This window comes from Monodon monoceros, unplaced genomic scaffold (genome assembly GCF_005190385.1).
Source record: "Monodon monoceros isolate NGI ecotype Baffin Bay Population unplaced genomic scaffold, NGI_Narwhal_1 Super_Scaffold_6, whole genome shotgun sequence".
In the NCBI taxonomy this organism is placed as follows: Eukaryota; Metazoa; Chordata; class Mammalia; order Artiodactyla; family Monodontidae; genus Monodon; species Monodon monoceros.
This window is the reverse complement of record NW_021703783.1, coordinates 42,123,341-42,150,710: the sequence shown is the minus strand read 5'-3', so window position 1 is coordinate 42,150,710 and position 27,370 is coordinate 42,123,341. Positions and strand designations below refer to the sequence as shown.

Here is a 27,370-nt window from a genome sequence, read left to right as displayed (position 1 = left end):
CAGATTCTTAACCAGTGCGCCACCAGGGAAGCCCCCTTTCCTAGTTCTGAAAAATAAGTTTTTTGCATAGTACTTTTGCTTCTGGGTTTTTTGTTTTGTTTTTGTTGTTTTGGAAATTCTTCCCCACCACTAAATTCTGCCACAGTACTTTTTAATTAATGTTATAGTTTGACCTCATCATGTTTAGTTCTTCAGTCCAGCTGGAGTTCAGCCTCTTAATTGATGTTAGTTAGGTAAAGAATATAGTTTTTATCTCCTCCACGTGGAGGAAATTTTATGAACATTTCTGCCTTCATTATTGAATTTTATTTTGGGAAAGCAAAATGATTATAATTTTAGCCTAGGTACAGTGATCAAGATGGTTTTGTAGCAGGGCTTGACCTGATTATTTTAATATTCTTTAGCTGAAGAGGAGGCAAATGAAGAAGATGTACTGGGAGATGAAACAGAGGTGAGTTGGAGAGAGTAAGGTTAGTCACTGGCCTGGCAGTGTGCCACTGCCTTGGTCACGTTGCTAAACATCAATCATTAGAGGGCTTCAATGCTAACTCGTTAGGGGAGCATAAAGGGGGAATGAAGGTTCTGAAAGATTGGTTCGTTTTGGAGTTCTTATATTCTTCTTTTGATAGGTATTTACTCTTGATTTATTTTAACCATCTTGTTTCATTTGGTTTTAGGAAGAAGAACCGAAGCCCATAGAACTGCCTGTCAAAGAGGAAGAACCTCCTGAAAAAACTGTTGATGTGTAACTATCCGTTTTGTATAATGAGGACAGAGCAGACGGTTTTGGATTTTTTAGTGTTACACTCTGTTGACCTCTTGTACATTCCCATTGGAATGTATACATTCCCTTTTTTTTTGTTTAATTTGGTTGCATCGGGTTTAGTTGTGGCTTGCTTGCTCCTTAGTTGTGGCATGCGAACTCTTAGTTGCGGCGTGCATGTGGGATCTAGTTCCCTGACCAGGGATTGAACTCAGGCCCCCTGCACTGGAAGGCGGATTCTTTACCACTGTGCCACCAGGGAAGTCCCCCACTGGCTTTTTCATTTCTCATTAGATCATACATTTTCAGAAAGGTCTTGTTCATTTCAAGTACATGGTCCCAGTGAAGCAAAGTAACTTTGTCTCTGGGTTATGTAATAGATACTTAGGACCAAGAGACTTCAAGCCCAGATAAAGTTTAGTTCTCTTAGCCTTTGTTGTATCACCGTAATAGATGATTCTTTTTCTGTATAGAGAATCATGCACATTTTCTGCATATAAGGAATTTTGTAAGGGAAGAGGGTGCTGAGCAAGGTTATGTCTCAACACTGTATTCTCTTTTCCTTTTTGATTTACAGTGGAGGAGGGGAGGACAAAGTACTAGAGTGAATAGTGGATCTTGATTTATTTAAATTATTACACAAGGTTGATCATAAACTTTTTTTTTTTTTTTTTTTTTTTTTTGCAATACGCGGGCCTCACTGTTGTGGCCTCTCCCCGTTGCAGAGCACAGGCTCTGGAGGCGCAGGCTCAGCAGCCATGGCTCACGGGCCCAGCCGCTCCGCTGCATGTGGGATCTTCTCGGAACGGGGCACGAACCCGTGTCCCCTGCATCGGCAGGCGGACTCTCAACCACTGCGCCACCAGGGAAGCCCGATCATAAACATTTTTTATTTGGGGTTTCCCCGCAAATGTCCGGCCATCTTATACTCCAGCATGTCAAGAGCAGTTGAGTCTTTTTTAACATTTTTGTTCCTCGTAGCTGTATTAATCCATTTAATTATAAAAGACAAAAAAAAAAAGACAATAGATGTAAAAAGTCAAAGTCAAACATTACATAGAGGAATATATAAATTGAAAATTAAGTATCCTTGTCTCCACCCCCACCTGACTTCCCAGAGGTTTTCAATATATTCTTTTGGAATATTTTATATGTGCATATACAGATACATATGTACATGCATATTGTCAGTTTCTTGATTTTTTTTCACATATGGAGATCTTTCTATATCATCATATAATGTCTTTATTTAAATATTAGTTATAGGGACTTCCCTGGCGGTCCAGTGGTTAAGACTCCATGCTTCCACTGAAGGGGGCACAGGTTTGATCCCTGGTTGGGGAACTAAGATCGTGCATGCCTCATGGCACGGCCAAAAAAAATTAGTTATATATAGGCAAGGTTCTAAGTATTTTACATGTATTCTCACTTAATCGTCACATCAACGCTATGAAATGAGGATAATTATCCTAGTAAGTGGTAGGTCTCTCTTTTTTTTTTCAGCTTGTTGTTATGGGATATTACAAGTATATACAAAACTTAGGAGAATAGTAAATAGACCCCCATGAACCCATCACCTAGGTTTAGTTGTTATCAACTTAGAATCTCATTCTTTCTGGCAGCTAACAGTACTCCATTCTATGGATGAACAGTAATTTCACCAGTCTCCTGTTGATGGACATTTAGATTATTCATAATTGCAAAAAATACAGTGCATGTTCACATACAACTAATTGTAGATTTATGCAGGTATATCCAAAGGATAAGTTTCTAGCAATGGATTTTCTGCATTAGAGAAGATGTGCATTTAATGTTTTATTAGATTTTGTCAAATATTACTGCTTTCTAAAGCCATTTAGTTATCATCCATCATAGGAGGTTTATGTTTAGATATAATGCCTTGAGGAAATGGCCGATGGGCTAGCTTTAAAATAGAGATGTTTTGGGGAGTTATGGGGCGAGAAGGAAGATGAAATAAATACAATGATAATTGGCCTGTGTGGGTTAAAAATTATGAAGTTTAAAAAAAAAAATTATGAAGTTTGAAAATGTGTAGTTTATTTTTATAATATGTAAAATGTGTAATTCCCTTGTTTAGAGGGCTTTAATTTTATCAGTGAATTTCTAAACAAAGAAATTGAAAATGTGTGTGGGAGGGGTTGTGTTTTTGCTTGTTAGAGGGATAGTAGTGGTTAGACTAAAGTATGTACAGAAAGATTCTGGGTCCCCATAGTATGGAGAATGTTTTGTATGTGACTGTGGGTAGGGGCGAAACTTCTGAGTGAAGAGAAGAAATTTCACATGAGCCCCAGGATATGATGTTATTTATTGCTTGAGCTTAATTGTGCCTGAGGGAGTTGGAACAGAGCTGAAGGAAGCTGCTTCTTTCTGGTTCCCTTTCTGCCATGAAGTGTACTGATGGGAATGTGGAGGAAGTCATTAGCCTGGGGTTTGGTGGAGAGGACTGCTATTTTAATGGCATTGGACTTCAAGTAGAACATTAAACTTCAGTGTCCCTTTCTGCCTGAACAAAACAGAGGATTGGGGAAGGAAAGATGGCTGGGAAATGGAAAGAAATCGGAAATTTCTTTAAAAGTCAGAAGGTACAGGGCTAATTTAGGTCCTCAGAACATTCAAAAGGAGATCCCCTTGCTTTGTCTTTTGCTTGAGTTTCTCCAAAAAGATACCTCTGTTTCTAGTTTGATTTTTTCCCCCCTCCTCAAGCCACAGCAGTTAAATATTGCAGGACTTAGTTATGGTCAGCAGGGGGCTCCCACTGCTTATCTGTCAGTCCAGGGACCTCCAACAAAAGGATGGAGGAGAGAATAAGTTCCTGTTCCAGAATTGCTTCCTCTGAAAATGCCATTAAACCATTACTACCTTTCAGGGCATCAAATGGGAAAAGTGTCTGGGATATTGGAACAAAAGCCTCCCATGTCTCTAAATGAGGGACCTTAATGAGACTGGTTATGACCCACAGTTTTATGGGAGTTGTTTGGTGGAGGGTTAATGCCCTTCCATTTATCCTGAGTACTTCCGAACTTTGTCTCCCGCCCCCCTGGTCCCCCCTCTTTTGTTTTCTCTTAAACCTTTTGACTGGTAACTTACCATGTTTTCCTAATTCAAACTCCCCTTAGCCTTTTTTCTTCCCACTCCCTTTGGCATTTTTATTTATCCCACTTTGACTGTTCCAGCTGGAGCTACGGTCCCATGGGAGATATAAGGGATTTGTAAAAGAAGGAAACCAGACCTTGTAGAGCACTCATTAATTGTGATGAAAATTGAGAGCTGGTGTTTAAATGAGGGTTAGAGGAATAGTCATTAGTCCAAAAGTACATTTAAAGTTTCTAAAAGTAAATGAAATGATTTCCGGTGTACTTTGAGCATTTCCCTCAGTTCAGTATATTTAACCAGACTTCTTTCCTTGTTACTTTCTTATACTCTAGCAAAGTAGCTTAGTCTGTTATTTAAACTCTTTTATCAGTAGACGACACTTCAAGGAACTAAAGGTCTAATGGGCTTCATGTTTTTTTGGTCTGAAGGGTGGTAGAGAGATATGGGACAGAGGACATGATTCAGGTGAATTCTTATACACTTCAAAGGTTTTGGTTTAGAATATCAGTCTTCTGATTTTAAAAATCCCTTTTCCAGGGCAGCAGAGAAAAAAGTGGTAAAAATTACATCTGAAATACCACAGACTGAGGTAGGTATTCTTTCAGAAGAGCAGTCTATATATATATATATCTTTCTGTTTCTTACCCTTTATTTTGTCTGTATCATCACTTTAAAATATTTACTCATAGGCAGAAAATCAGTATTGACAGATTTTGGTATTGATACATTTTTCTACCAGCCACACTTGGGAATATATTTGGGCTGGCATAGTCACCTTTGAGGCCGTAGTCTTTTTGTATAGTATTCTGGTCTTAGTGGTAACTCTTTTTAAGATGTTTACAAACTAAGATTAGAGTTTGAGAGGATTGTACCTTGGAAGAGATGAAAAGTTATAAGGGAAGATGTCACTCTTAAGTTACTACTAGCTAGCTGGTGAGATTGAAATTTCTCTGGATCCTATCTCAATATCTGTGAAAGTAGGTTTCAGTGAAGATCTGTGGGGTTTTTTTGTACTATTAAAGTAGAGATGGCATAGGACAACGCTGCCTCATTTCTAACTGAAAGAGTACAACTAGTGTTGGAACCAAGCTGTTCCTTTGATCCATTTTCAAAGGTCAGTCAAACACAGCTTTTGTCTTCTTGGCTTGATACAGAATGCGGGTTTTATTTTATTCCTTCCCTTTTGTTTTTGAGGACATGAATGTAATAATAGTCTTTTTGTGTTTGCTTTCTGGAAAGGACTGTTGAGTTAAGCCCTGGGATGGATACAACCTGATATCCTCTGTGATTGTCAGTATAACTCAGTTTGGACCTTAAGAAATTAATCCCGATGTTCTAGAGATACACACCTCTAAATGACTTTTCTCTTAAAAGAAGGAAACCAGAAATTGAATTTTTCTCTTTCCCTTCTTTTGTCTGTTATCACTTAGAGGATGCAGAAGAGAGCTGAACGATTCAATGTACCTGTGAGCTTGGAGAGTAAGAAAGCTGCCAGGGCAGCTAGGTGAGTGTTCCCAGCTTTTTAGACCTGAGATCGTGGTAATATGAAGGTGAGGGAATGTGTTCCTAGGTTTTAAATATAGTTGTTGATTTTAAGTAGAATAGAGGCCTTGCTGGAAAGAAATACTCTCTTGGCTCTATTCAGAACGTATCTGCTGATTGGTTGTAGTAGCTATAGATTGGGTTTTGTTATCAAGCAGGGTTTTTGTAATAGGTAAAAGTCAGGAACTGACTGCTACTCCCAGTTCTGATAAGGCTACCTTTTAACTTATTCTCTGGACACTTGGTGAGAAAAAGAGTCAACTGAACCTCTTTCATGGGGTTGTTAGAATTAGCTAATGATTGCAAGGCTTGAGATCACAAGCAAGAAGTGCCATATGTATACTTGACACGGAGACAGACAACCAGGAGTGTGAACAGCTTCCTAAAATTTAGCTTGTTTTTCTTTCTACAGATTTGGGATTTCTTCAGTTCCATCAAAAGGTAAGAGTACAGAGACTTCTGAGAAAGTTATCTTTATGTTTTTACTTTTTTGGCACAACAGATTCCATTTCTCCAAATTAAGGTAAACTTGTTAGCTCTAGAAGCCTGTAAGAGGTTATTATATCCACCTCTTTGCTCTAGGTAAAACCATACTTAAGCCTTCCTGGGCAATTTAGAGAAGGTGCTAAAGTTATGAGAGAATAGGAGGAAGTGCCAACATTTGTTTTCCTTTTCTTGGATCTCTTCAGAGAAGTTTCTAATACCTTCTTTATTCTGATGTCTCAAGTTAGCATGTAATTATTGTGTACCTGTCCAGTGTTATATTGCCTAGTGTGAGTGGCAAAAGGAAGAAAAGAGTCTCTTTTATTTTTTTTTTTCTCTTTTACCTTCTAGGAATTTACAAGGGAATAATCTTGGGTAAAAGACTTAGCCACAAGGATTATCACAGCGTTATTTATAGTGATCAATAACTGGAAACAATGTAATATACAATAGAGAATTGGTTGAGTAAATGTGTACCATAGTACAGTTAGAAGACCATGAAGATGTTTAAAATTATACTGAAGAATATTTGTCAGACAGATAAATGGAAAAAGCAAGTTATAAGATATTTGTAGTATGTTCCTGTTTCCCAATAAAAGTGCAAGTATGGTTAGGAAAAAAGATTGGAGGGATATATACTAAATTGATAACATTCATTGTCTCTGGTGGTGGAATTTTGAGTGACTTCTTTTTGCTTGTCTATGTTATTAAAATTTCTACATTGACTATGTATTTGTAATAAATTAGGGGGAAAAGTTACTCTTTTTATTTTATTTTTATTATTATTTTTACTTTATTTATTTATTTTTGGCTGCATTTGGGTCCATTACTGCTCATGGGCTTTCTCTAGTTGTGGCGAGTGGGGGCTACTGCAGTGTGCGGGCTTCTCATTGCAGTGGCATGTCTTTGTTGTGGAGCATGGGCTCTAGGTGCCTGGGCTTCAGTAGTTGTGGCACGCGGGCTCAATAGTTGTGGCTTACGGGCTCTAGAGCGCAGGCTCAGTAGTTGTGGTGCGTGGGCTTAGTTGCTCTGCGGCATGTGGGATCTTCCCAGACCAGGGATCAAACCTGTGTCCTCTGCATTGGCAGGCGGACTCTTATCCACTGTGCCACCAGGGAAGTCCCTCAGAGACTTTAAATGTAGTCTTCTGATCCAATGCAGTCTTCCTAGTGACCTGTTAGTAGTGTCAAGTCTGTTAAGAAAATGTCCTCCAAAGATCTTGTAGAGTTTTGCTATGCCTTTTAAAAGACCAGCAAGGGACTTCCCTGGTGGTTCAGTGGTTAAGACTCCACCTTCCAATGCAGGGGACGCGGGTTTGATCCCTGGTCGGGGAACTAAGATCCCACATGCTGCGGGGCAGCTAAGCCCATACACCACAACTAGAGAGCCCGCTTGCCCCTTAACTACTGAACTTGTGTGCTCTGGAGCCCGTGTGCCACAACTAGAGAAGCCTACGTGCCACAACGAAAGATCCCACCTGCCACAAATCAGACCCAATGCAGTCAAAAAAATAAATAAGTAAAAATAAAAGACCAGCAAAATTCTGGTCACTGTCACTACATGCTTTAGAAACAGAATATTCTCTGACATTTAGTTATATCAAGAGAGAGATAATAGGATTGGTGATGGTACAACAAAATTTTTTAATATTTATTTATTTATTTGGCTGCACCAAGTCTCAGTTGCAGCACACAGGATCTTCGTTGCCACGTGCAGGATCTTTTTAGTTGTGGCATGCAGGATCTTTAGTCGAGGCATGTGGGATCTAGTTCCCTGACCAGGGATCGAACCCGGGCCCCCTGCATTTGGAGTGTGGAGTTCTAGCCACTAGACCACTAGGGAAGTCCCAAAAGTTTTTAAAGATATTATTAAATGGTGCTATTTGAAGAAAGGCAAAAGTTAAAATTAATACTTAGCCTGAAGAGGAAAACTGACCAATAAAATAAAGTGTAGGTAACATTCAGTGTTATTCATATAATCCTAGAACTACAGAGTAGCTCTTAAAAGAGTAGAATTTGGCAACATGTAAAAGGAAATACTGTTTTATGAGTGAGGACATAAAAATATGTAACAGTTCCTAGTACATAGGTTATGGTAAAAGTTGAGTCCATACCTGAAAGTTTACAGTGGAAAGTTAGGGAACCAATTACAATATTGAGATTGCTTAAAATAAAATTCTGAGAAGTTTTAAGTAAATAATTATTGACTAGATTGGGGTTGGGCCTACAGGCTAATATACTATTTGCTTCTTAGTGATAATTTCAGGACAGAACATTCGCTTTAAGAAGCCATAATTTTAACTCATTATAATAGTAACTCTGGTCTTTTGTCCAGATAAGATGTTTTTCTCTTTTTTTTAACAGCTTTATTGAGATATAATTCATATATCATACAACTCATCCATTTAAAGTATATAATTCAGTGTTTTTTATATATTCACAGGGTTGTACAGCTATCATCATAGTCTAATATTAGGACATACTCATCATCCCCAAAATAAACCCTATACCCATTAGCAGTTTTTCTCATCTGCTCCCTCTGCCCCACCCCACTAATCAACCACTAAGTTTTTTCTATATATGTAAGTTTGCCTTCATATAAATGGTATCATACAATTCATGGTCTTTTGTGACTGGCTTCTTTCACTTAACATAATGTATTCCAGGTTTATCCCTGTTTTAGGATGTGTCATTACTTCATTTCTTTTTATTGTTAGATAATCTTAGGTTGTATTGATATATCACATTTTATCTACCCCTCAGTTGATGCACATTTGGGTTTTCATTTTGTGGCTACTATGGCTAATGTTGCTGTGAACATTCATATACAAGTTTTCATGTGGATATATGTTTTCATTTCTCCTGGGTATATACCTCGGAGTAGAATTGCTAAGTCATATAGTAAACTCCATGTTTAACTTTTTGAGGAACTACCAAACTTTTCCAAAGTGGCTGTACTATTTTATGTTCCCAACAGCAGTGGGTGCAGACATGGTCTCTAGATGTAATCTGTGCCTTTTCTTTAACTTCATATATTTGTCCTATATATGATTTCTATGCTATCTAACTTGATTCAAAGACATCAGCTTCCTTTATGACTTTTAAGAATATTAAATAAAACTTTTAAATTTATTTCTTTAGGCCTGTCATCTGATGCCAAGCCTATGGTAAGAAATCTTTTTTTTTTTCTTAACCTTGAGAGCCAAATCTTAACTCTGTATAGTTAGTTAAGTTACAGATTTCCTTCTCCCCAGATCAGAGGAAGCTGAGATAATATGAGTTTGGTGACTGTTTTCAGTACAGTGTCTTATGTCCTAAATAGAAAGAATTGTTTGAGGCACTGAGAGGTCAGGAAAATTGCTGCATCTTCAAAGTCATTATAAACATCTTCCTTCCTACCACTCCTCTTGAAAAGGGTAGATTTTGTTAGCTAGAGGGCAATCCATATAACTCTTTGTTTTATGGTACTGGAGTTTTAGGGCCTCATGCAGTGGCTTTGGATAATGTCAGACTCTTAATTACCACAAGAGAATCTGTGGAAGCAACTTATGAGTTCTATTTTGTAGATACTGATAATTTTCAACACTACCTGTCAAATACCAGAGAATAAAGACTAGGATAGTATGCCTTCTGGACCATTATGACTTGTCAGCATGTTTAGAAAATGCAAGCAAATGCTGTGAAATATGTTTAGCTTTATGAAATCCTGCTCTTGGAATTACAGTTTAATAATATAAGTGAAGGTGAAATGTTTTAGTAGTAGTAGTAGAAGTTAGTAGCAGTAGTAGTAGTAATGATAATGTCCCAAATATCCTTATGATATGTCTTCTATATCAAGGCTTCCAAGAAAAAGGAAGGAAGAAAATTGAATTGGGTACTGGTAGTAGATTTGTGTTCTGAAGAACGGAGAGCTGCAGTGATAGTTTCTCTTTGCTAGGGCATAGGGTTAAGAACTACTTGCAAAGGCTATGTATAGGAATTAACAATTTTGGACTGTGAATGATGGACTTGTTTGGAGGTGATGATTTAGACATTTGTTTGCTTTTTCAAGCAGTGTTTGGCCTACTTTGATCTTAAACCCTCCCTAGGCTTTTGCCACCTTTGATGAATGAAAGAGGCAGGGCTGAATCTTTCACTGCATTCCAGGAGAGAACTTTTAATAATTAGTGGCATGGATGAGTGCTGCTTAGTTTCCTAATTTGGCACATAGGGTATCTTTGATGTTGTATAGGCTTATTTGAACTCTTAGCTTTGGACCATAGTTTGTGCCTTCTGTGTTTTCTGTTTTGATTTTTTTCTTTTTTAAAATTTATTTATTTTTGGCTGCATTGGGTCTTCATTGCTGCGTGCGGGCTTTCTCTAGTTGCGGTGAGCAGGGGCTACTCTTCGTTGCGGCACCTGGGCTTTTCATTGCGGTGGCTTCTCTTGTGGAGCACGGGCTCTAGGCGCGCAGGCTTCAGTAGTTGTGGCGCGTGGGCTCAGTAGTTGTGGCTCGCAGGCTCTAGGGCATAGGCTCAGTAGTTGTGGGGCACAGGCTTAGTTGCTCCGCATGTGGGATCTTCCTGGACCAGGGCTCAAACCTGTGTCCCCTGCATTGGCAGGCAGATTCTTAGCTACTTCGCCACCAGGGAAGTCCCTGATTTTTTTTTTAAATATTTTTTTCCTATGTTTTTTGTAGGTTAACCTGGATAAGTTAAAGGAAAGAGCTCAAAGATTTGGTTTGAATGTCTCTTCAATCTCCAGAAAGGTAAGGTACTATTTTTGCAACATTAGAGCAGCTTGGGGCTACATAGTTTGGAAATGACTGTCCTAAGAATAGAACTGGCTACTCAGCACTTCATTTAATGCAGTCCTTTGACTATCACCTCCTCTCACTGACTATTGATTACATTATGGCTATTGTTTAACAAAGTTAATTGTTTTTTTCTACAGATTGTTTGCATAGCTGCCATGCTGGCTGTTAGAACAAGGTTTATATTTCTCTTTGTTGAGTTCAGTGACGTTACATCTGCTTTAACTTCTGATATAGGCATAATGGAAATTAAATAATCAGGGGAAGACAGTCTTGTCTTTAGGTCAAAGGTACCTAAAAGTAAAATTTGGAGGTTCTTTGGAACAAAACTGAGAAAATTGTTTCATTCTTTCTGCCCCTCTGCTAACTGATACTGTTTAGTGTAAGCAAGATGACTTTGTTGACACCATGCTGTGGGGAGTGATCAATTCTACAGGGCATTGTTATGTTTGGAGTTTTGCTATGCACATTGGAGAAAATGCTAAGGACTTTCCTGTTTGCCTAGAGCCGGTAGTCTCTTAATCTTTGTTCTGTGAGAATGAGAGCACGTTTCTTGGTTGTTCAAGTGGTGGCAGGATTAAAGGAAGACTATTTCAAACCAGAAAAACCATCATTAGGAAAAAAAAAAATTATTTCCCACTAAATATGCATTTAGCTCTCTAGAAATCCATTAGAAAAATCTTACCTGACGGTAGTTATATTTTTGCTTAGAAAAGAAAAATTGAGTATATAAAAATAAACATTAGTTGTGTCCCTGTGAGACTCATAACCTTGTACACAACTGTGCTTCATCTTCCTTCCCTTTGGGTTACATTTTTTGTGTTTACTAGAAATATAATATCATGTCTTTTTGCCCAACTTGATGCTGAGACCATCGGTATTCAGTAGGAGTATTTGGTGGTTTATGTGGAATAAAGTAAAGGAGTTGAGAGGTAGGCAGAATATATGATTCTTAAACCACAAGCAGCTTAATAGGGAAGAATTATTATAAACCAGAAGTCATTTGTGTTTTGCAAGATGGTCAGGGGAAAAGGTGCCTTGGATCCGTGGCCCTTCTTATCATCTATCTCCTTGTTTTGTATACGAGGCCTAGGTATCTGAGAATCTCATCAATAACTTCACTCCATTAGGGAATTGTATGAGTTTGTGTGTTGGAGGACGGAGGGAACAAAAGGTACCCACTGAACTGAGAAGGTATCTTGATACTGAAAAATGAGGCAGGCAGCTCCATATATATAATCAATGGAGTAGTTTATTATAGGGTAACTTACTTACAGGGTAGGATGAGGTAGACGACAATCTGGAAGCATTCACAGCTGCACTCCACACTGCTGAGAGGCCATTGGGCCAATTTTATACTTAAGTTAACCCAGGGTTTGGGGGTACATGCTTGGAAACAGGAAGTGCATTCCCAAGTCAAGATTTATGAATGGGTAACTAGTCTTGTGGGCACCATGAATATATCAGTGAAGGTCGTCATTGTTGTTTAGAGACTAACAGAGTATAGAGACCACCCAGACCTAATGATCATTAAACAATATCTATTAACTACAGAGCCCTTGATGACAGAGAAGAGTTGTACTACACAGTACAGCCCTAGGTAGAGTCAGTGGAAGGACAGGAAGAACTGAATGGACACAAGATGGCATCAGTTATGCCAACAGCCATACGTTGTGTGTTCTATCAAAATTAACAAAATTGAACACGATATCTCTTACAACTTAGCTCATAGGGACACATTCCTAAGAGGAATTGTCTGTCACTCTGTGCTGCCCACCTGAGTTATACAAGGATATCAGTCTTTTCCCTTCCCTTCCCTGGAATCTTTCTCTATATTTGACCTGTTTTCAGCCTCCACAGGAGGCTGAGTAAAACATGAAGGGATACATTTATTGATTTTGAGCAAATTACTAAACTTCTTTGATCCTCATCTATAAAACTGGGAGTAACACCTAACATCATGTTTGTGTAGAATAAATGTATATTTGTAGTTCCCTAACATAGTGACACTTTGACCCTCTGTAAATTTTATTTTTGTTTTTATGTATTTTTAATGTATTTTTTAATGCTTTAAAATTTTTATTTACTTTTTTTTTTTGGCTGCGTTGGGTCTTTGTTGCTGCGCGCAGGCTTTCTCTAGTTGTAGCAAGCAGGGACTACTTTTTGTTGCGGTGCGTGGGCTTCTCATTGTGGTGCATGGGCTTCTCATTGTGGTGCCTTCTCTTGTTGCGGAGCTCGGGCTCTAGGTACACGGGCTTCAGCAGTTGTGGCACCAGGGCTCAGTAGTTGTGGCTCTCAGGCTCTAGAGTTCAGGCTCAGTAGTTGTGGCGCACGGGCTTAGTTGCTCCGCAGCATGTGGGATCTTCCCGGACCAGGGATCAAACCTGTGTCCCCTGCAGTGGCAGGAGGATTCTTAGCCACTGCGCCACCAGGGACGTCCAGACCCTCAATACATTTTAGTTTCCTTCCTTGGTTTTCAGTTCTGGTTTTATCACTTTGAGTCAATTAACTTCTGTGTTTCAGTTGATCATTGATAGGATTACAGTTCCCATTTTAAATTCTAAAGGGTTAAAATGAGATAATAGTAATTGGCAGAACTCTAACTGTATGAGCTCTGTTCTCTAATAACATTCATTGTCACACATATGTTCTAGAGTAGTGCTTTGCGAATTCTGTGACGAAAGACTAGTTTTTAAAAATTTCCAATTCATTGTCGAGAGGTACTTTTGCGAAATAAAATAAAAATGTCAAAGAAATGTTAAATTACTTGGAAGTTTCTAAACACTCTCAATTTCTGGACTTATTTCTAGACTGATAAACGGTTTAAGGATCAAGCACTAGGAGGCAGACCACATTTTGAGTAGCACTGTACTAGAGTATACACAATTTCTTCCAAGGACCACTTTGCTTGGAGGCTTGTGACTTTCTGAGATGTCCTTTTTGAGTATAGGTTCCATTTACATTGATCATAAATCCTGATTTTCAGAATTATCCTAATTTCAATGGTTTGTTCTAAGTTGCCTCACAAACCATTAAAATGTCCCTGCTATTTTGCTATCTAGACCACCACTGTTCAGTAGAACCTTCTGTGATGATAGAAATATTCTACAAAATATTGTTCTATTAAATAATCTGTTATCTAATATAGGCATATCTCAGAAATATTGTGGATTCAGTTGCAGACCACCGCAATACAGTGAATATTGCAGTAAAGTGAGTCACAAATAAGCAGTGTACATACCTAAATTGAAAACTACTTTATTGCTAAAATAAAAGTGCTAACCATCATCTGAGCCTTCAGCAAGTTGTGATCATTTTGCCAGTGGAGGGTCTTGCCTCTATGTTGATGGCTGCTGACTGATCAGGATGGTGGTTGCTGAAGGTTGGGGTGGCTGTGACAGTTTCTTTTCTTTTCTTCCTTTTTTTTTTGCCAAAAATGCATTTTTTATTTAAAAAGTTCTTGCTTTTAATGTCCTCAAACAACCAATGCAACCAAGTGGCATTCTGAACCTCAGACTGCCAAGGAGTGACTAAGATGCAGCTGAAATAATTGTGTTGTAAGATAATTTATGCTTATTATTTATTTTTAAAAATTCAGCTTTATATACGAAAACAGATGTTTCAGTTCCTTCCTAAATTTAGTACAAAATGCAGTGTATAGAAATATTATATCTGTTCCTTGTTCCTGAATGTTACTTTCACATAATTAATAGATTCTCCAAATTACTTTGCATTACAAAATCACTTGAAGTAGAATTAAGGATGGGACAGATATATAAATTACATTATAAAATTAATTTTATAATGTAAAATTTTATAACGTAAAATAAATCATCTTTGTCCAGGAGCTGTACAAAATGAAGGAAATATTATATGTAGTTTAATATATATGTAGTAAATATAAATCATATGCTGTGTGGAGTTCTAGACAAATGTGTTTCCTAGGCAATTTCTTAAAATAAAACAACAATGGGGCTTCCCTGGTGGTGCAGTGGCTGAGAGTCCGCCTGCCGATGCAGGGGACACGGGTTCGTGCCCTGGTCCAGGAAGATCCCACATGCCGCAGAGCGGCTAGGCCCGTGAGCCATGGCCGCTGACAGCGCCTGTGCGTCTGGAGCCTGTGCTCCGCGATGGGAGAGGCCACAACAGTGAGAGGCCCGTGTACCGCAAAAAAAACCCAAAAAACAATGAAGTTTGCCACATTGATTGACTGACTCTTCCTTTCACAAATTATTTCTCTGTAACATGCAATTCAGTCCCATCTTCAGGCTCCACTTCTAATTCTAGTTCTTTAGCTGTTTGCACCACATCTGCAGTTACTTCCTCTACTGAAGTCTTGAACCCCTCAAAGTCATCCATGAGGGTTGGAATCAACTTTTTCCAAACTCCTGTTAATGTTGATTTTTTTTTTTACCTCTCTCCGTGAATCACAGATGTTCTTAATGGCATCCAGAATGGTGAATCCTTTCCAGAAGGTTTTCAATTTGCTTTGCCCAGATCCATCAAAGGAATCACTACGTGTGGCCTTATGAAAAGTATTTCTTAAATAATAAGATTTGAAAGTTGAAATTACTCCTTGATCCATAGGCTGCAGAAGGGATGTTGTGTTAGAAGGAGTGGAAACAACATTAATCTCACTGTACATCTCCGTCAGAGCTCTTGGGTGGTGACCAGGTGCATTGTCAGTGAGTAGTAATACTTTGAAAGGAATCTTTTTTTCTGAGCAATATGTCTCAACAGTAGGCTTAAAATATTCAGTAAACCATGTTGTAAGCAGACGCGCTGTCATCCAGGCTTTGTTGTTCCATTTATAGAACACAGGCAGAGCCCTAGGATTTTCGGAATGGTAAATGAGCATTAGCTCCAACTTAAAGTCACCAGCTGCATTAGCCCCTAACAAGGGAGTCAGCCTGTCCTTTGAAGCCAGGCATTAACCTCTCCTCTCTAGCTGTGAAAGTCCTAGATGGCACCTTCTTCCAATGTAAGGCTGTTTCATCTATATTGAAAATCTGTTGTTTGGTGTAGCCACCTTCATTAATTATCTTACCTAGATCTGGACAACTTGCTGCAGCTTCTACATCAGCACTTGCTGCTTCACCTTACACTTTTATGTTATGGAAGTGGCTTCTTTCCTTAAACCTCAGGAACCAAGCTCTGCTAGCTTCAGACTTTTGCAGCTTTCTCACCTCTCTCAGCAGCCTTCATAGAATTGAAGAGAGTTAGCACTTTCCTCTGGATTAGGCTTTGATTTAAGGGAATATTATGGCTGGTTTGATCTTCTATCCAGACCACTTAAACTTTTTTTCACATTAGCAATAAGGCTGTTTCTCTTCTCTTTCTAAAGTTCCTTGCAGTAGCACTTTTAATTTCCTTCAAGGACTTTTTCTTTGCATTCACATCTTGGCTAACTGTTTGGTACAAGAGGCCTAGCTTTTGGCCTCTCTCAGCTTTTGACATGCCTTTCTAGCTTTTGATTTAAAGTGAGAGATGTACAACTCTTCCTTTCACTTGAACAGTTAAATAACCCATTGTAGGGTTATTAATTGGCCTCATTTCCGTATTGTTGTGTTTCAGGAAATAGGGAGGCCTGAGAAGAGGGAGAGAGATGGGAACGGCTGGTTGGTGGAGCAGTCAGAGCACACATATTTATTGATTAAGTTCTCTGTCTTTTATGGGCATGGTTTGTGGTGCCCCCAAACAATTACAGTAGTAACATCAAAGATCACTGATCACAGATCATCATAACACATATAATAACGATGAAAAAGTTTGAAATGTTGCAAGAATTATGAAAATGTGACACAGACATGAAGTGAGCAAATGCTGTTGGAAAAATGGCTCCAGTAGACTTGCTCAACATAGGGTTGCTGCAGACCTTCAGTTTGTGAAAAGTACAATGTCTGTGAAGTACAAGTCGAAGCACAATGAAACAAGGTATACCTATACACTAGTCATTAGCCACGTGTGGTTATTGATCACCTGAAATGTGATCAGTAGTCACATGCGGCTAATGATCAGTATAGTCACACAATAGCTAGTGTGACTAGGAACTGAATTTTTAATTATTTTAAATTTAAGTAGCCACGTGTGTATTGGACAACTCAAGTCCAGCTTACATCTCCCACACAGCTTTCATACTTGGAAGTAGAATAGAAATCTTATCAGACCACCTGTTTGGATCACTGTTTCCATAGCCCAGAGTTTTTTAGTACTTGTAGAATATAAGCAGTTTCAGAGTGAATTTGTAGGAGGAGAGAAATTGGAGGAAAGGGAATAAGAGATAAGCAGAGGAACTGTTCTTTTTTTCAAGTAACTTTTTTTCTAGAACGTAGTGTTCTAGACCCAAATCATGAAATTGCAACTGGCTGCGTTGTCAGTAAGAGTTGCTTTGTTCGGAGTCCTGTGTTTGACAGTTCTCTATCACCAGAGATGATTTGCAACCTAGTATTGGCTTGGCCAGAGGTTAGTGATATGATTAAATTTGTATTTATGGAACAGCCAGAGCAGCACAATTATGTCCACCTCATCCTGGGGTCCTGGGTTTCAGTATAGCCTCCTCCTGTGTAATTTGGTCATCTGTCTTTAAGTTTTACAGTTGTCCAGGCACAGATTTTATTCGGTTAGATATGGTGCAAATAGTGGAGGTTAACAGGTGATATGAAGAAACCTCTTCTTCATCCTAGTATCCTAAAAGGGGCAATGAGAGAGACCCACTCTCTGTCACCTCATTGCATGGAGTTTGTGTTTGCTTGATCTAGCTTAAGGCCCTCATTGCATCATGGTTTCTCCTCAGTAGAATCCGCTGCATACCAGTGGATATGATAAAGAGAGAGAATGTGTGAGAGGAGTGAGCCGTAGTGTTTGTGACAGATTTTTTTTTTTAAATTTTTATTTATTTATTTATTTATTTTTGGCTGTGTTGGGCCTTCGTTTCTGTGCGAGGGCTTTCTCTAGTTGCGGCGAGAGGGGGCCACTCTTCATCTCTGTGCACAGGCCTCTCTCTATCGTGGCCTCTCTTTTTGCGGAGCACAGGCTCCAGATGCGCAGGCTCAGTAGTTGTGGCTCACGGGGCTAGTTGCTCCGCGGCATGTGGTATCTTCCCAGACCAGAGCTCGAACCCGTGTCCCCTGCATTAGCAGGCAGATTCTCAACTACTGCGCCACCAGGGAAGCCCCCAGATTTTTTTTTTTAACTGTCACAATCTGACCATCTCCTCTTCATATTTTAGGTATATGGCTTCAGCATATTATAAATTCGAGGGTATCGAATTTCTGCTATTCTTCCTTGGCTAACTTTTGCATGACTGCTTATATATTTCACTTTTCAGCTCCACTAGTATACTGTACACATTAGGCAGTACACAGAAACTTCAAGAAATGTGCCCCCCCTCAACCATCTTCCCTCTCTCCCCCTGCCCAAGAAAAAGACGTGTCTGTTCATGTTTCCAGCTCAAGTCTCAGTAAATAGAATCCTTTTGGTTTAGGATAATGGGAAGTGACAGGGCAAAGAATGGCACTGGCATTTATGGACATTTTTTACACAAGAGGCTGTAAATTGTCCCCTCCAACTCTTTCGACTATTTGAGGATAGAATGGCATGCCTTTTCTCCTATAAGCTTCATAGTGACAGTGGGCTGAGAAACCTCCCAGCCCCTCAAACAAAACAAAACCCAGATAAATAACCTCTGCCTGGTTGGTTCTGATTGATCACCAGCTAAGTTTTCAGTCTTGTGCTTAACTGGTTGTTTTTTTTTCTCTGTCAGTTTTCCATGCCTCCCAAGAGAAGTAGCGTTTGGGTCAGTCCTCTTGGTGAAGGACTTGGCCTGGCACATAAGAAATTCATCTCTAAAAGGAATGGGTAAGGGAAATAGATGGGAAGCCAGCTCAGTTAATATATGATGGTCATAAGACATTAGTTTTGGTAGAAACTAGGTCTGGGCTTAGAGATGTATTGTTAACTGATGTAGCTAATTTGCATGGATTGTTTTTTTCATTTGTTTATTTTCAAACATTGACACATTTGGGAAAGTGAAACTTGATACTTGAGGAAGTTACAGGAAATCCAGCTAGGTAAGTATTACAAAGAAACACAAACGAAAACACCAGGCCCAGGCACTAAGCAGAAAACTGGAGGGTGGTTTATACTTTTCTCCCTTCCCGAGAATGTGAGGGGCATGTATTACTGCTTCTTGATTCTTGATTAGTAGTAGTAAATGTTGACATTAGTACATCTTCCTTACTTCTCTACTAGGATATTACTGAGTTTTCCGTACTTGTAGTTCTTCATATAGGTAACTGTCCTAATGAGTTATCTTAAGGGGCCTGTAAACCCTATAGGCTACGTTTTCCATGTTCATGCTTTTTGCCAGTTTTCTTCCCTGATGAATGCTCTGTGATACACAGTGTTAGAATATATTGATAAAAACGAATTAAATATTCCTCCACTGACTATATTCTTATTGCTGAGGCTGGTAACTAAAAGAGTCTTGGGTGGCTGCAGTGATTAGTTTCATGAACCTTTCATATAATTGTATATTTTTGCTCACCATTTGTTGGGGATGGACCACTTCAGAGTGAGAGAGACATTGGACCTATTGTTTTTGAGGAGCTTGTCGCTGAAATGTGTTGAGATATCAAAGAGGAAACTGGGACAAAGAGTCAGTTCCAAGCACAGGAGGGCACAAGTGTCTTCTGTCATAACGGGTCCCCAACCTTTTTGGCACCAGGGACCGGTTTCGTGGAAGACAGTTTTTCCACGGCCGAGGGGGGTGTGGGTGGGAGGAGGGTGGGGGTGGTTCAGGGGGTGATGGGAGCGATGGGGAGCGGCAGATAAAGCTTTGCTCACTAGCCCGCCGCTCACCTCCTGCTGTGCGGCCCAGTTCCTGACAGGCCATGGACCGGTACTGGTCCGTGGTCCAGGGATTGGGGACCCCTGTTCTAGCACACAAATTTCATTATGGCTTGTCTCCATTCACTCTCTTCTGGAAGGCCTATTTGTTTCTATCGAGATTCCCTTCCACCATCTGAAATAAATGAAGAATGTTTCTTCCCTTCAGCAGTGGGTTTTGGTACAGAGGTTAGTCAGTGGGACATGGAAAGAAGGAAGTTCACACTATAGATTTACTTTCTGTTTTTAAAATTATTTATTTAATTCATTTTTGGCTGTGTTGGGTCTTTGTTGCTGCGTGCGGGCTTTGAGCGGGGGCTACTCTGTTGCGTTGCGCGGGCTTCTCATTGCGGTGGCTTCTTTTGTTGTGGAGCATGGGCTCTAGGCGTGCGGGCTTCAGTAGTTGCAGCGTGCAGGCTCAGTAGTTGTGGCTCGCGTGCTCTAGAGCGCAGGCTCAGTAGTTGTGGCACACGGGCCTAGTTGCTCCATGGCATGTGGGATCTTCCCGGACCAGGGCTCGAACCCGTGTCCCCTGCACTGGCAGGCGGATTCTTAACCACTGCGCCTCCAGGGAAGCCCCCACAGTATAGATTTAGAAGTTGAGGGAATTCCCTAGTGGCCTAGTCATTAGGACTCTGATGCTTCCACTGCCGGGGGCCCGGGTTCAGTCTCTGGTCGGGGAACTAAGATCCTGCAAGCTGCGTGGCATGGCCACAAAAAAAAATTTGGTCACCAGCCTTCTCAGAGGGTCTATAATTGGGACTTGTTAACTAGTTTAGGCATGTATATACGAACCTGTTCCAAAGGAAGAACTGTGGGACTGTGCATAGGACATTGTCAACGTGGAACTGTAAGGACCTGAGGAACCATAAGCTATGGTGAGGAGTTTGGTAGAATATTTTTTAAAGAGGTAGGAGATTTAGATCCCAGGAAAAGTAGCATGCTGAGTAGGTTTGGGTTCTTTCCAACCACATATATTCAAGCAGCGGTACTTAGGCCAAGGGCAACACTTAATTCTCTATTTCCTTTTCTCATGGTGCCCCATGAGACCAAGAAAAATGCAGGTAGTAGGATTGCAGATGGAAAAAACTTCAGTGTAGATCCTCTCAGTCATCGTATTTCATTGATAAAGGGCTTTGGGGGGAAATTTCCCTCCCCTCCTCCTTCATCCTAGATTGTCATTTTCCCCAAAAATGCTTCTTCCACTTGAAAAATTGTATTATTTTAACTTACATTAACCAACAAGAAAAGACGATAAGAACAGGTTATATAGTACATAGAGATGGCAGTTGAGAGTGGCTATTAGAGAAGATGAATTTCAGAAAAGCCAAGACCCAACCCCACATAGTCCTCAGCATTTCTGAGAGCATTTTTGGGCCCAACTAAAGTCTAACCAGTCCTTTAAATCCCCTTCTTAATTCATAATAATTTGAAAATAAATATTTGGCTTTTTTTTTCTTCTACCTCCTCCTCTAAGATAAAAACACATACGCTGCTGTTTCTATACCCATCCTTTGGAACAAACCTTGAGGGAGTGGTGAAGGAGCTGTTTAAAGAGGAAACAATAGGGAAAACTCTCTGACCTCAGTTTATCCCTTCATCTGGTTCTTCATTTGTCCCTGCTGAGGAACAGAACTTGTCTTTTGTCTGTAACACAAATACATCTTTACCTCCCTCCCTTCCCACTTCCCCCCCACACCCGCTCTTCTCACTCCCCTCTATTATGATTCCAATCAATGATGTCATTATGTGTGCCATTCAAATGCTGTTGAACCACTTGGCTATAGGAATTTGGAAGAGCAAAGAGGCAGAATGGAATTTTTCTCTCCTGCCCAGGGCTGTTGAAAAGGGATTCTAATTTTAACTAGAGAAATAGGAATCAGGTTTTTCTTTGCTCAACTTCTACCCTCCCTCTATACCCTAAACCTCAAACACATACTTTTTACCTGGCCATGGTTGAGAAAAAAGTTGGACAAGAAATGTTAGGAATATAAATTAACCACTTCAGAGGAAAAACTTTAAAAATTGGGGGAAGCAAGATAAAATTTTTGGTGCTATATCAGCATTTGTGGCTGGTGTTTTGCCCTGCTCACTGTAAATTGGATCTTTGAGAAGTTTGTGATGGAGGGTTTATACTTCCCTAAGGTATGTGGTTGAGACCACTAGGATATTGTACCACTTCATTTTATTTTTCTCTCTGATTTCATTCATTGAGTTTGAACCTAAAGAACTAGAGGCACAAAAGTTTGTAGTAAGAAAAAAAACTTACTCTTTTCTGTTTCCTCTGCTTGATACCCCGCCCCCACTAATGTCTCTGCATTCCTTCTTATAACGTGTCAGAATTGATGACTTCGATAAAAAACAAGTTTTATGCCTCTCTGTGGTCCCCCTTAGTCTTTGCCCCAAGAGTAAACATACCCTGGAAAAGGAGGGGAATACTGCATTCTGTTAAGTCTGTTTTACTTTTAAATACCTTCAGCTGTTTTTGCCAGCCAGGTTCTTCAGGTGGGGTCATTCTCTAGTGCCAGTTTTAATTTTTTTTAAAAAAAATTTTTGGCTGTGCTGCACGGCATGTGGGATCTTAGTTCCCCAGCCGGGGATTGAACCTGTGCCCCCTGCATTGGAAGCATGGAGGCTTAACCACTGGACTGCCAGGATAGTCCCTGAGTGCCAGTTTTTTAAAAAGTGCCACTCTTAGACTCTTAGCATGTAAGGTTTTTAAAACCCACCTGTAAATCATATCTGATTGTATATCTAGTTGTATGTCTAATTTTGAGGTGACAGGTAGCTAGCTGGCTCTCTAAACAGAGCAATATCTGTCTGATCACTCCAGATACTCTCCCTAGCTACGGTGAAATGTGAGCTAACCCTCTGAATCCAAGTCTGTCCATCCTTCAAAATCTGTATGGGAGGAAAAAGTGTGGGGTGTTCTTTTGTTCTTTTGGTTTGTGTTTGTGTTATTAATTTTTTGGGGGTATGAAATTTTGGTGTTCAGACGCTCCTCATGATGTGAGCAGTAGCAGTATAGGAATGTTTAAGATGTATTTTAATGCTTGAGAGACTAATACTTGAGTAATACTGTTTGTTAGGCTGACACTGATAAGGAGAGGTAACATTTTAAAGAATACATATGGGTTTGGTTCAAGTAAGGTTTAATAATAACATGATAGTTCATCCTCTTATGTACTCACTAAAATAGTAAAGTTGCTTTTTATGCCTGAAAGCTGAAACAGGTCAAATAAAATCCTATAGATTTTGAAGTTGCAAATGGGAATGAGACAGGGCATCAGATCGTGAGATGTTTTATAGGAAGATACTTGGTAGTGATTTTTGCAAACTAGCAAAATCCCTGTTTTTAATAAAATCTGAGGCCCCTTGTTAAGATCTAGAAAATGTTAACTCCTTTCCTCCCTTCCTTTTCCTTTGCTATTCTTTTCTCATATTTTTAAAGATAGTATTTTAATCCATTTTTACCTTCTCATCCCCAGAGCAGATTGTTAGGACAGATATAGAAATGTATTTTCAGAGGGTTCCACATTTGGATTTTATATCACATATTGAATCTTTAAATCCCTAGCAATGAAGATATCTTATTGAGAAGGAGATTATATTTGAAATGCTTGGTGTCTGGATGTTAGAAAGTATTTATTGGGTGAAGAGTTTATTTAGGTAGAGTAGAGGGGGGCAGTTTCAGAATTTTCACTGTCATGCTCATCTTGGGTATGAAATGTTTCAGGAGGAAAAGCAACTGGAAATGAACGAACAGACTCACGAGATGAGAGGTTTTATATGGTGGACCTGTTTAGTGCTCTATATGTACAAGTAAAACACATGAGCCTTAAGACAAAAGCCGCCTGTTCCCCTGTCTGTTCTCCACTTTATTGATACTCTCCCTCTTTCTCTATATCAGTTCAACAGAGAAAAAAAATACCTTTGTGTGCTTGAACCTGGTTGCCTCTCTCTTTTCCCCACGTATCTGAGGTGTTCCCAGATCTTGCTTGGGCATGTTCTTCCTGTATTGAACTCCCCTGGTAAAAGAGTTTCTGTTCCTCTATTTGAATTCTAGGAAGGCAGCAAGACAGGTGTGCCTTAGAGCCAGCTGTGATTCCTTAATAGCTTTCTTTTCCCCTTCACATTCCTGCAGCTGAGATAACCTGTTTGTAGGAAGCATAAGCTTTTTTGGAAGGCCCCTAGTGCTTTGGGGGGAAAGTTGGAGTGGAGTAGCAGCCTATTGGGTTTTTGTGAGAGTTTTTTTTTTGTGGGGGTGGGGTGGGGGTTTGTTTGTTTGTTTTGGTTTTTTGGTCTAAACTGCCTCGAAGCTATTTGCAATTATTCTCAACTGTTGCTGCACATAAGGGTCACCAGGGGTCCCTTACAGTTCTCTAGGCTCTTGCTTTTGAGATTCAGATTTATTAGGTTGGGGCGAAGCCAGAAATCTGCATTTTAAAATGTCAGGTGAAAAGAATCTGCTTTCCTAGCACTCATTGTAAATTTCTGAATGCTCAGGTAACTGTTGTCCTTCATTCTCTGTATATTTTGGCTAAGACAGAATTCACCTCCCCTCGGCAGGTTTTAGCTTCCCTCTATTGACTTGACATTTCTGCCAAGCTCTGCATCGCTTATCCTTAAAAGCAGCAGCTTCCTGACGTTTAAGGGAGGGAGGTGGGGACTTTTAATAGAAACTTGGTTTCCAGGGGTCTCAAGTGTGAAGCCTTCATTTCCTCCACCTTCCTTGCTTTGTCCTACAGTCAGCTAGAGCAAGACCGAGACGACCTCCTCCGGGGTTGGACAAGAGTGGGGGTTGGGGAAGAAGCTTGATTTGGACAAGAGAGAAGAAGTGATGGGAGCTAGTCAGAAGAGTGTTTGGTTTTGAGCTGACTGTGTACTGGGGCTTCAAATACTGTAAAGATAGGAGGAGATACAGTTCCTGGTAGTCTCTAATTCTGGTGTTGCTTTACAGTTCCTGGCATCCTTCTGGCTCTAGAAGGTTGAATCTGATCTCAACAGTTAAAAAGATTGTTGAGAGTAGGTAAGATTGTTGTACTGGGAGGTGTGTTATGTGTATATGTGTGGCGGTATTAGAGTATCTCTTTACTCTGTGTGTGCTAAGATGATGGACTAGACCCTCTGCTAGTCCAGTCCTTCACCTTTAGTCCTGCTTAGGCTCTGTGCATTGGTCTTTAGGACCACCTCGTGTTCTGTGGTCTGGCTGGCATAAATGCTGAGGAATAAACATGTTCAATTGAATTTCAGAAACTGGGGCAGGGAGGTGACAGCTGTGTGTTTAAGCATTAAAGTGTTTCTGAGAGAAAAACCATCAGTTGCTGTCATTCACCCTGAGAGTATGAAATTAGAAGCCCACTCACCCTGGAGTGTTTCATAACCTTTACCTCTGGGAAGTCAAGGCCATGTCATTATTAATCTACCATTGCCTGAAAGCCCCCAGGCACTGCTTTTCATCCTGCCATCAGTCACGTGGCAGTGAAAGTCAGGAAAGTCACCAGAAGGCTCCCTGTCTTCCTTTTTGCCTCACTCTTACCTTACATTCCCTTGGAAAATCAAATTGGCCTGAGAACTATTAACATCATAGTATGGTAATTCAATTACAAAAGGAGGCAATTATTTGGGTTTTTTTTTTTTTTTGCTCACTATCAGCCTCTCTTCCATCACTCCAGGGAGAAGACTTCTGAGAAAATAACTGTTCACGTAGGATAAATAAAGTGGCGTGGTTTAGGTCCTGTTGGGAATATATATGAGACTCTTACACATTGAACAGTGTTGGATGTGGGCAATAGCTCAGTCATTAAAACAGCTATAGGAGAAGGGCCAACTCCAACTCAGCAGTACCTAAGCTTCCCTGAAATGTCCCTTTCTACTTGTAAGGATATCTCTGACTGAATTGTTTAGATTGGAATTTCTGCTTCTCATACATAGTGTAAGAAGGAATGATGTGGGTGAGCTCGTTGTACTGACCAGAAAAAATACCTGGCTTGGTTAATTCTTTTGGTCTCCCATAAGAACAGTGAGGATAGCTTTTATTTGAATTCAGTAAATACTCTTGCTTTGTGTTTTGGGATTTACTGAGTTCAAATTCCCTACATAAGCCTGGTTACATTTGGGTCACTGTTTTGTTTCTCCTAGTTTATCTCTGTGATCCAGAGTGGCACTGGTAATAAGCTTGAAAAAGGTGAATGCTTGGGCTTCCCTGGTGGCACAGTAGTTAAGAATCTGCCTGCCAATGCAAGGGACACAGGTTGGAGCCCTGGCCCGGTAAGATCCCACATGTCCCGGAGCAAGTACGCCCGTGCACCAGAACTACTGAGCCTGCGCTCAAGAGCCTGCAAGCCACAACTACTGAGCCCACGCACCACAACTACTGAAGCCTGCAAGCCTACAGCCTGTGCTCTGCAACAAGAGAAGCCCGCGCACCACAACTGGAGAAAGCCCGCGCACAGCAACAATGACCCAACACAGCCAAAAATAAAAACAAATAAATAGGACTTCCCTGGTGGCGCAGTGGTTAAGAATCCGCCTGCCAGTGCAGGGGACACGGGTTCGAGCCTTGGTCTGGGAAGATCCCACATACTGCGGAGCAACTAAGCTCGTGTGCCACAACTACTGAGCTGTGCTCTAAGAGTGCCCATGAGCCACAACTACTGAAGCCCGCACGCCTAGAGCCCGTGCTCCGCAACAAGAGAAGCCATCACATGAGAAGCCCGCACACGACAATGAAGAGTAGCCCCCGCTTGCCACAACTAGAGAAAGCCCGCACACAGCAACAAAGACCCAACGCAGCTGAAAATAAATAAATAAATTTATTTATTTAAAAAAAAAAAAGTGAATGCTTTAGCACAGCCCATGGGGTGCTAATTAAATCAAAGTAGACTCCTTTTGGCAGAGCAAATAACCCTAGCACACTAAGCTTGAAGCAGTATTCTTTATTGTATTCAGGATAAAATTAGTAAGTTTTGAAAAATGTTCACCTGAATTTGAATCTTGAAGACACAAGTTGGGTTTGGAAGGTAAAGCTGGAACTCCATTTTGGGTAGAGATTTTATTTCATTTATTTTATAAAATTATTTATTTGTTTAGGCTGCACCGGGTCTTAGTTGCGGCACACGGGATCCTTAGTTGTGGCATGCGGGATCTAGTTTCTGACCAGGGATTGAACCCGGGCCCCCTGCATTGGGAGCATGGAGTCTTACCCACTGGACCACCAAGGAAGTCCCTGGGTAGAGATTTTATCTATGCTTTATCTTTGCTATAAAAAGAGGCAATCACTTTAGAAAGCATCTGTGTGATATTCACGCTGCCACTTGTTGCAGCTGATCTTCCACTTGGGACTTAATTCCTGGCTCCAGTGTATATGCCATGGAAACCACTGACAAGAGCCCTTCCTTAATTTAAAATTTTGAGCTATAACTTTGTACTTCCATTCCCTCTCCTTTTCCTTCTTGGGGCACTGAGGTTGTTTTGGGTTTTTTTGTTTTTTTTAAAAAATTAATTCCATTGTATTTAGAGAGGAATAAGTTCTTAAAGGACCAGCACCAACCTTGTGACTAACTTTATGTCATCTTGTCTTCTAAGTTTCTACCTCTGGATCTGGGTGTTTGATCTCCATCTCTCTCTCTCCATCTCTCTCTCTCTCTCTCCATCTCTCTCTCTCTCTCTCCATCTCTCTCTCTCTCTCTCTCTCTCTCCATCTCTCTCTCTCCATCTCTCTCTCTCCATCTCTCTCTCTCCATCTCTCTCTCTCCCTCTCTCTCTCTCCATCTCTCTCTCTCCATCTCT

At 40.2% G+C, this 27,370-nt stretch overlaps 1 protein-coding gene across 1 annotated transcript in view; it reads left to right on the top strand.

Moving 5' to 3' along the window:
• Nucleotides 1–27,370, top strand: part of SARNP (SAP domain containing ribonucleoprotein) — a 52,056-nt gene that overhangs the window by 15,382 nt on the left and 9,304 nt on the right. The window contains exons 3-9 of the mRNA XM_029204731.1: nucleotides 405–451; nucleotides 678–745; nucleotides 4,415–4,466; nucleotides 5,308–5,381; nucleotides 5,832–5,860; nucleotides 9,043–9,068; nucleotides 10,580–10,648. Of these exons, the coding sequence (XP_029060564.1) occupies nucleotides 405–451; nucleotides 678–745; nucleotides 4,415–4,466; nucleotides 5,308–5,381; nucleotides 5,832–5,860; nucleotides 9,043–9,068; nucleotides 10,580–10,648 (365 nt within the window). The remainder of the gene's footprint in view (nucleotides 1–404; nucleotides 452–677; nucleotides 746–4,414; nucleotides 4,467–5,307; nucleotides 5,382–5,831; nucleotides 5,861–9,042; nucleotides 9,069–10,579; nucleotides 10,649–27,370) is intronic.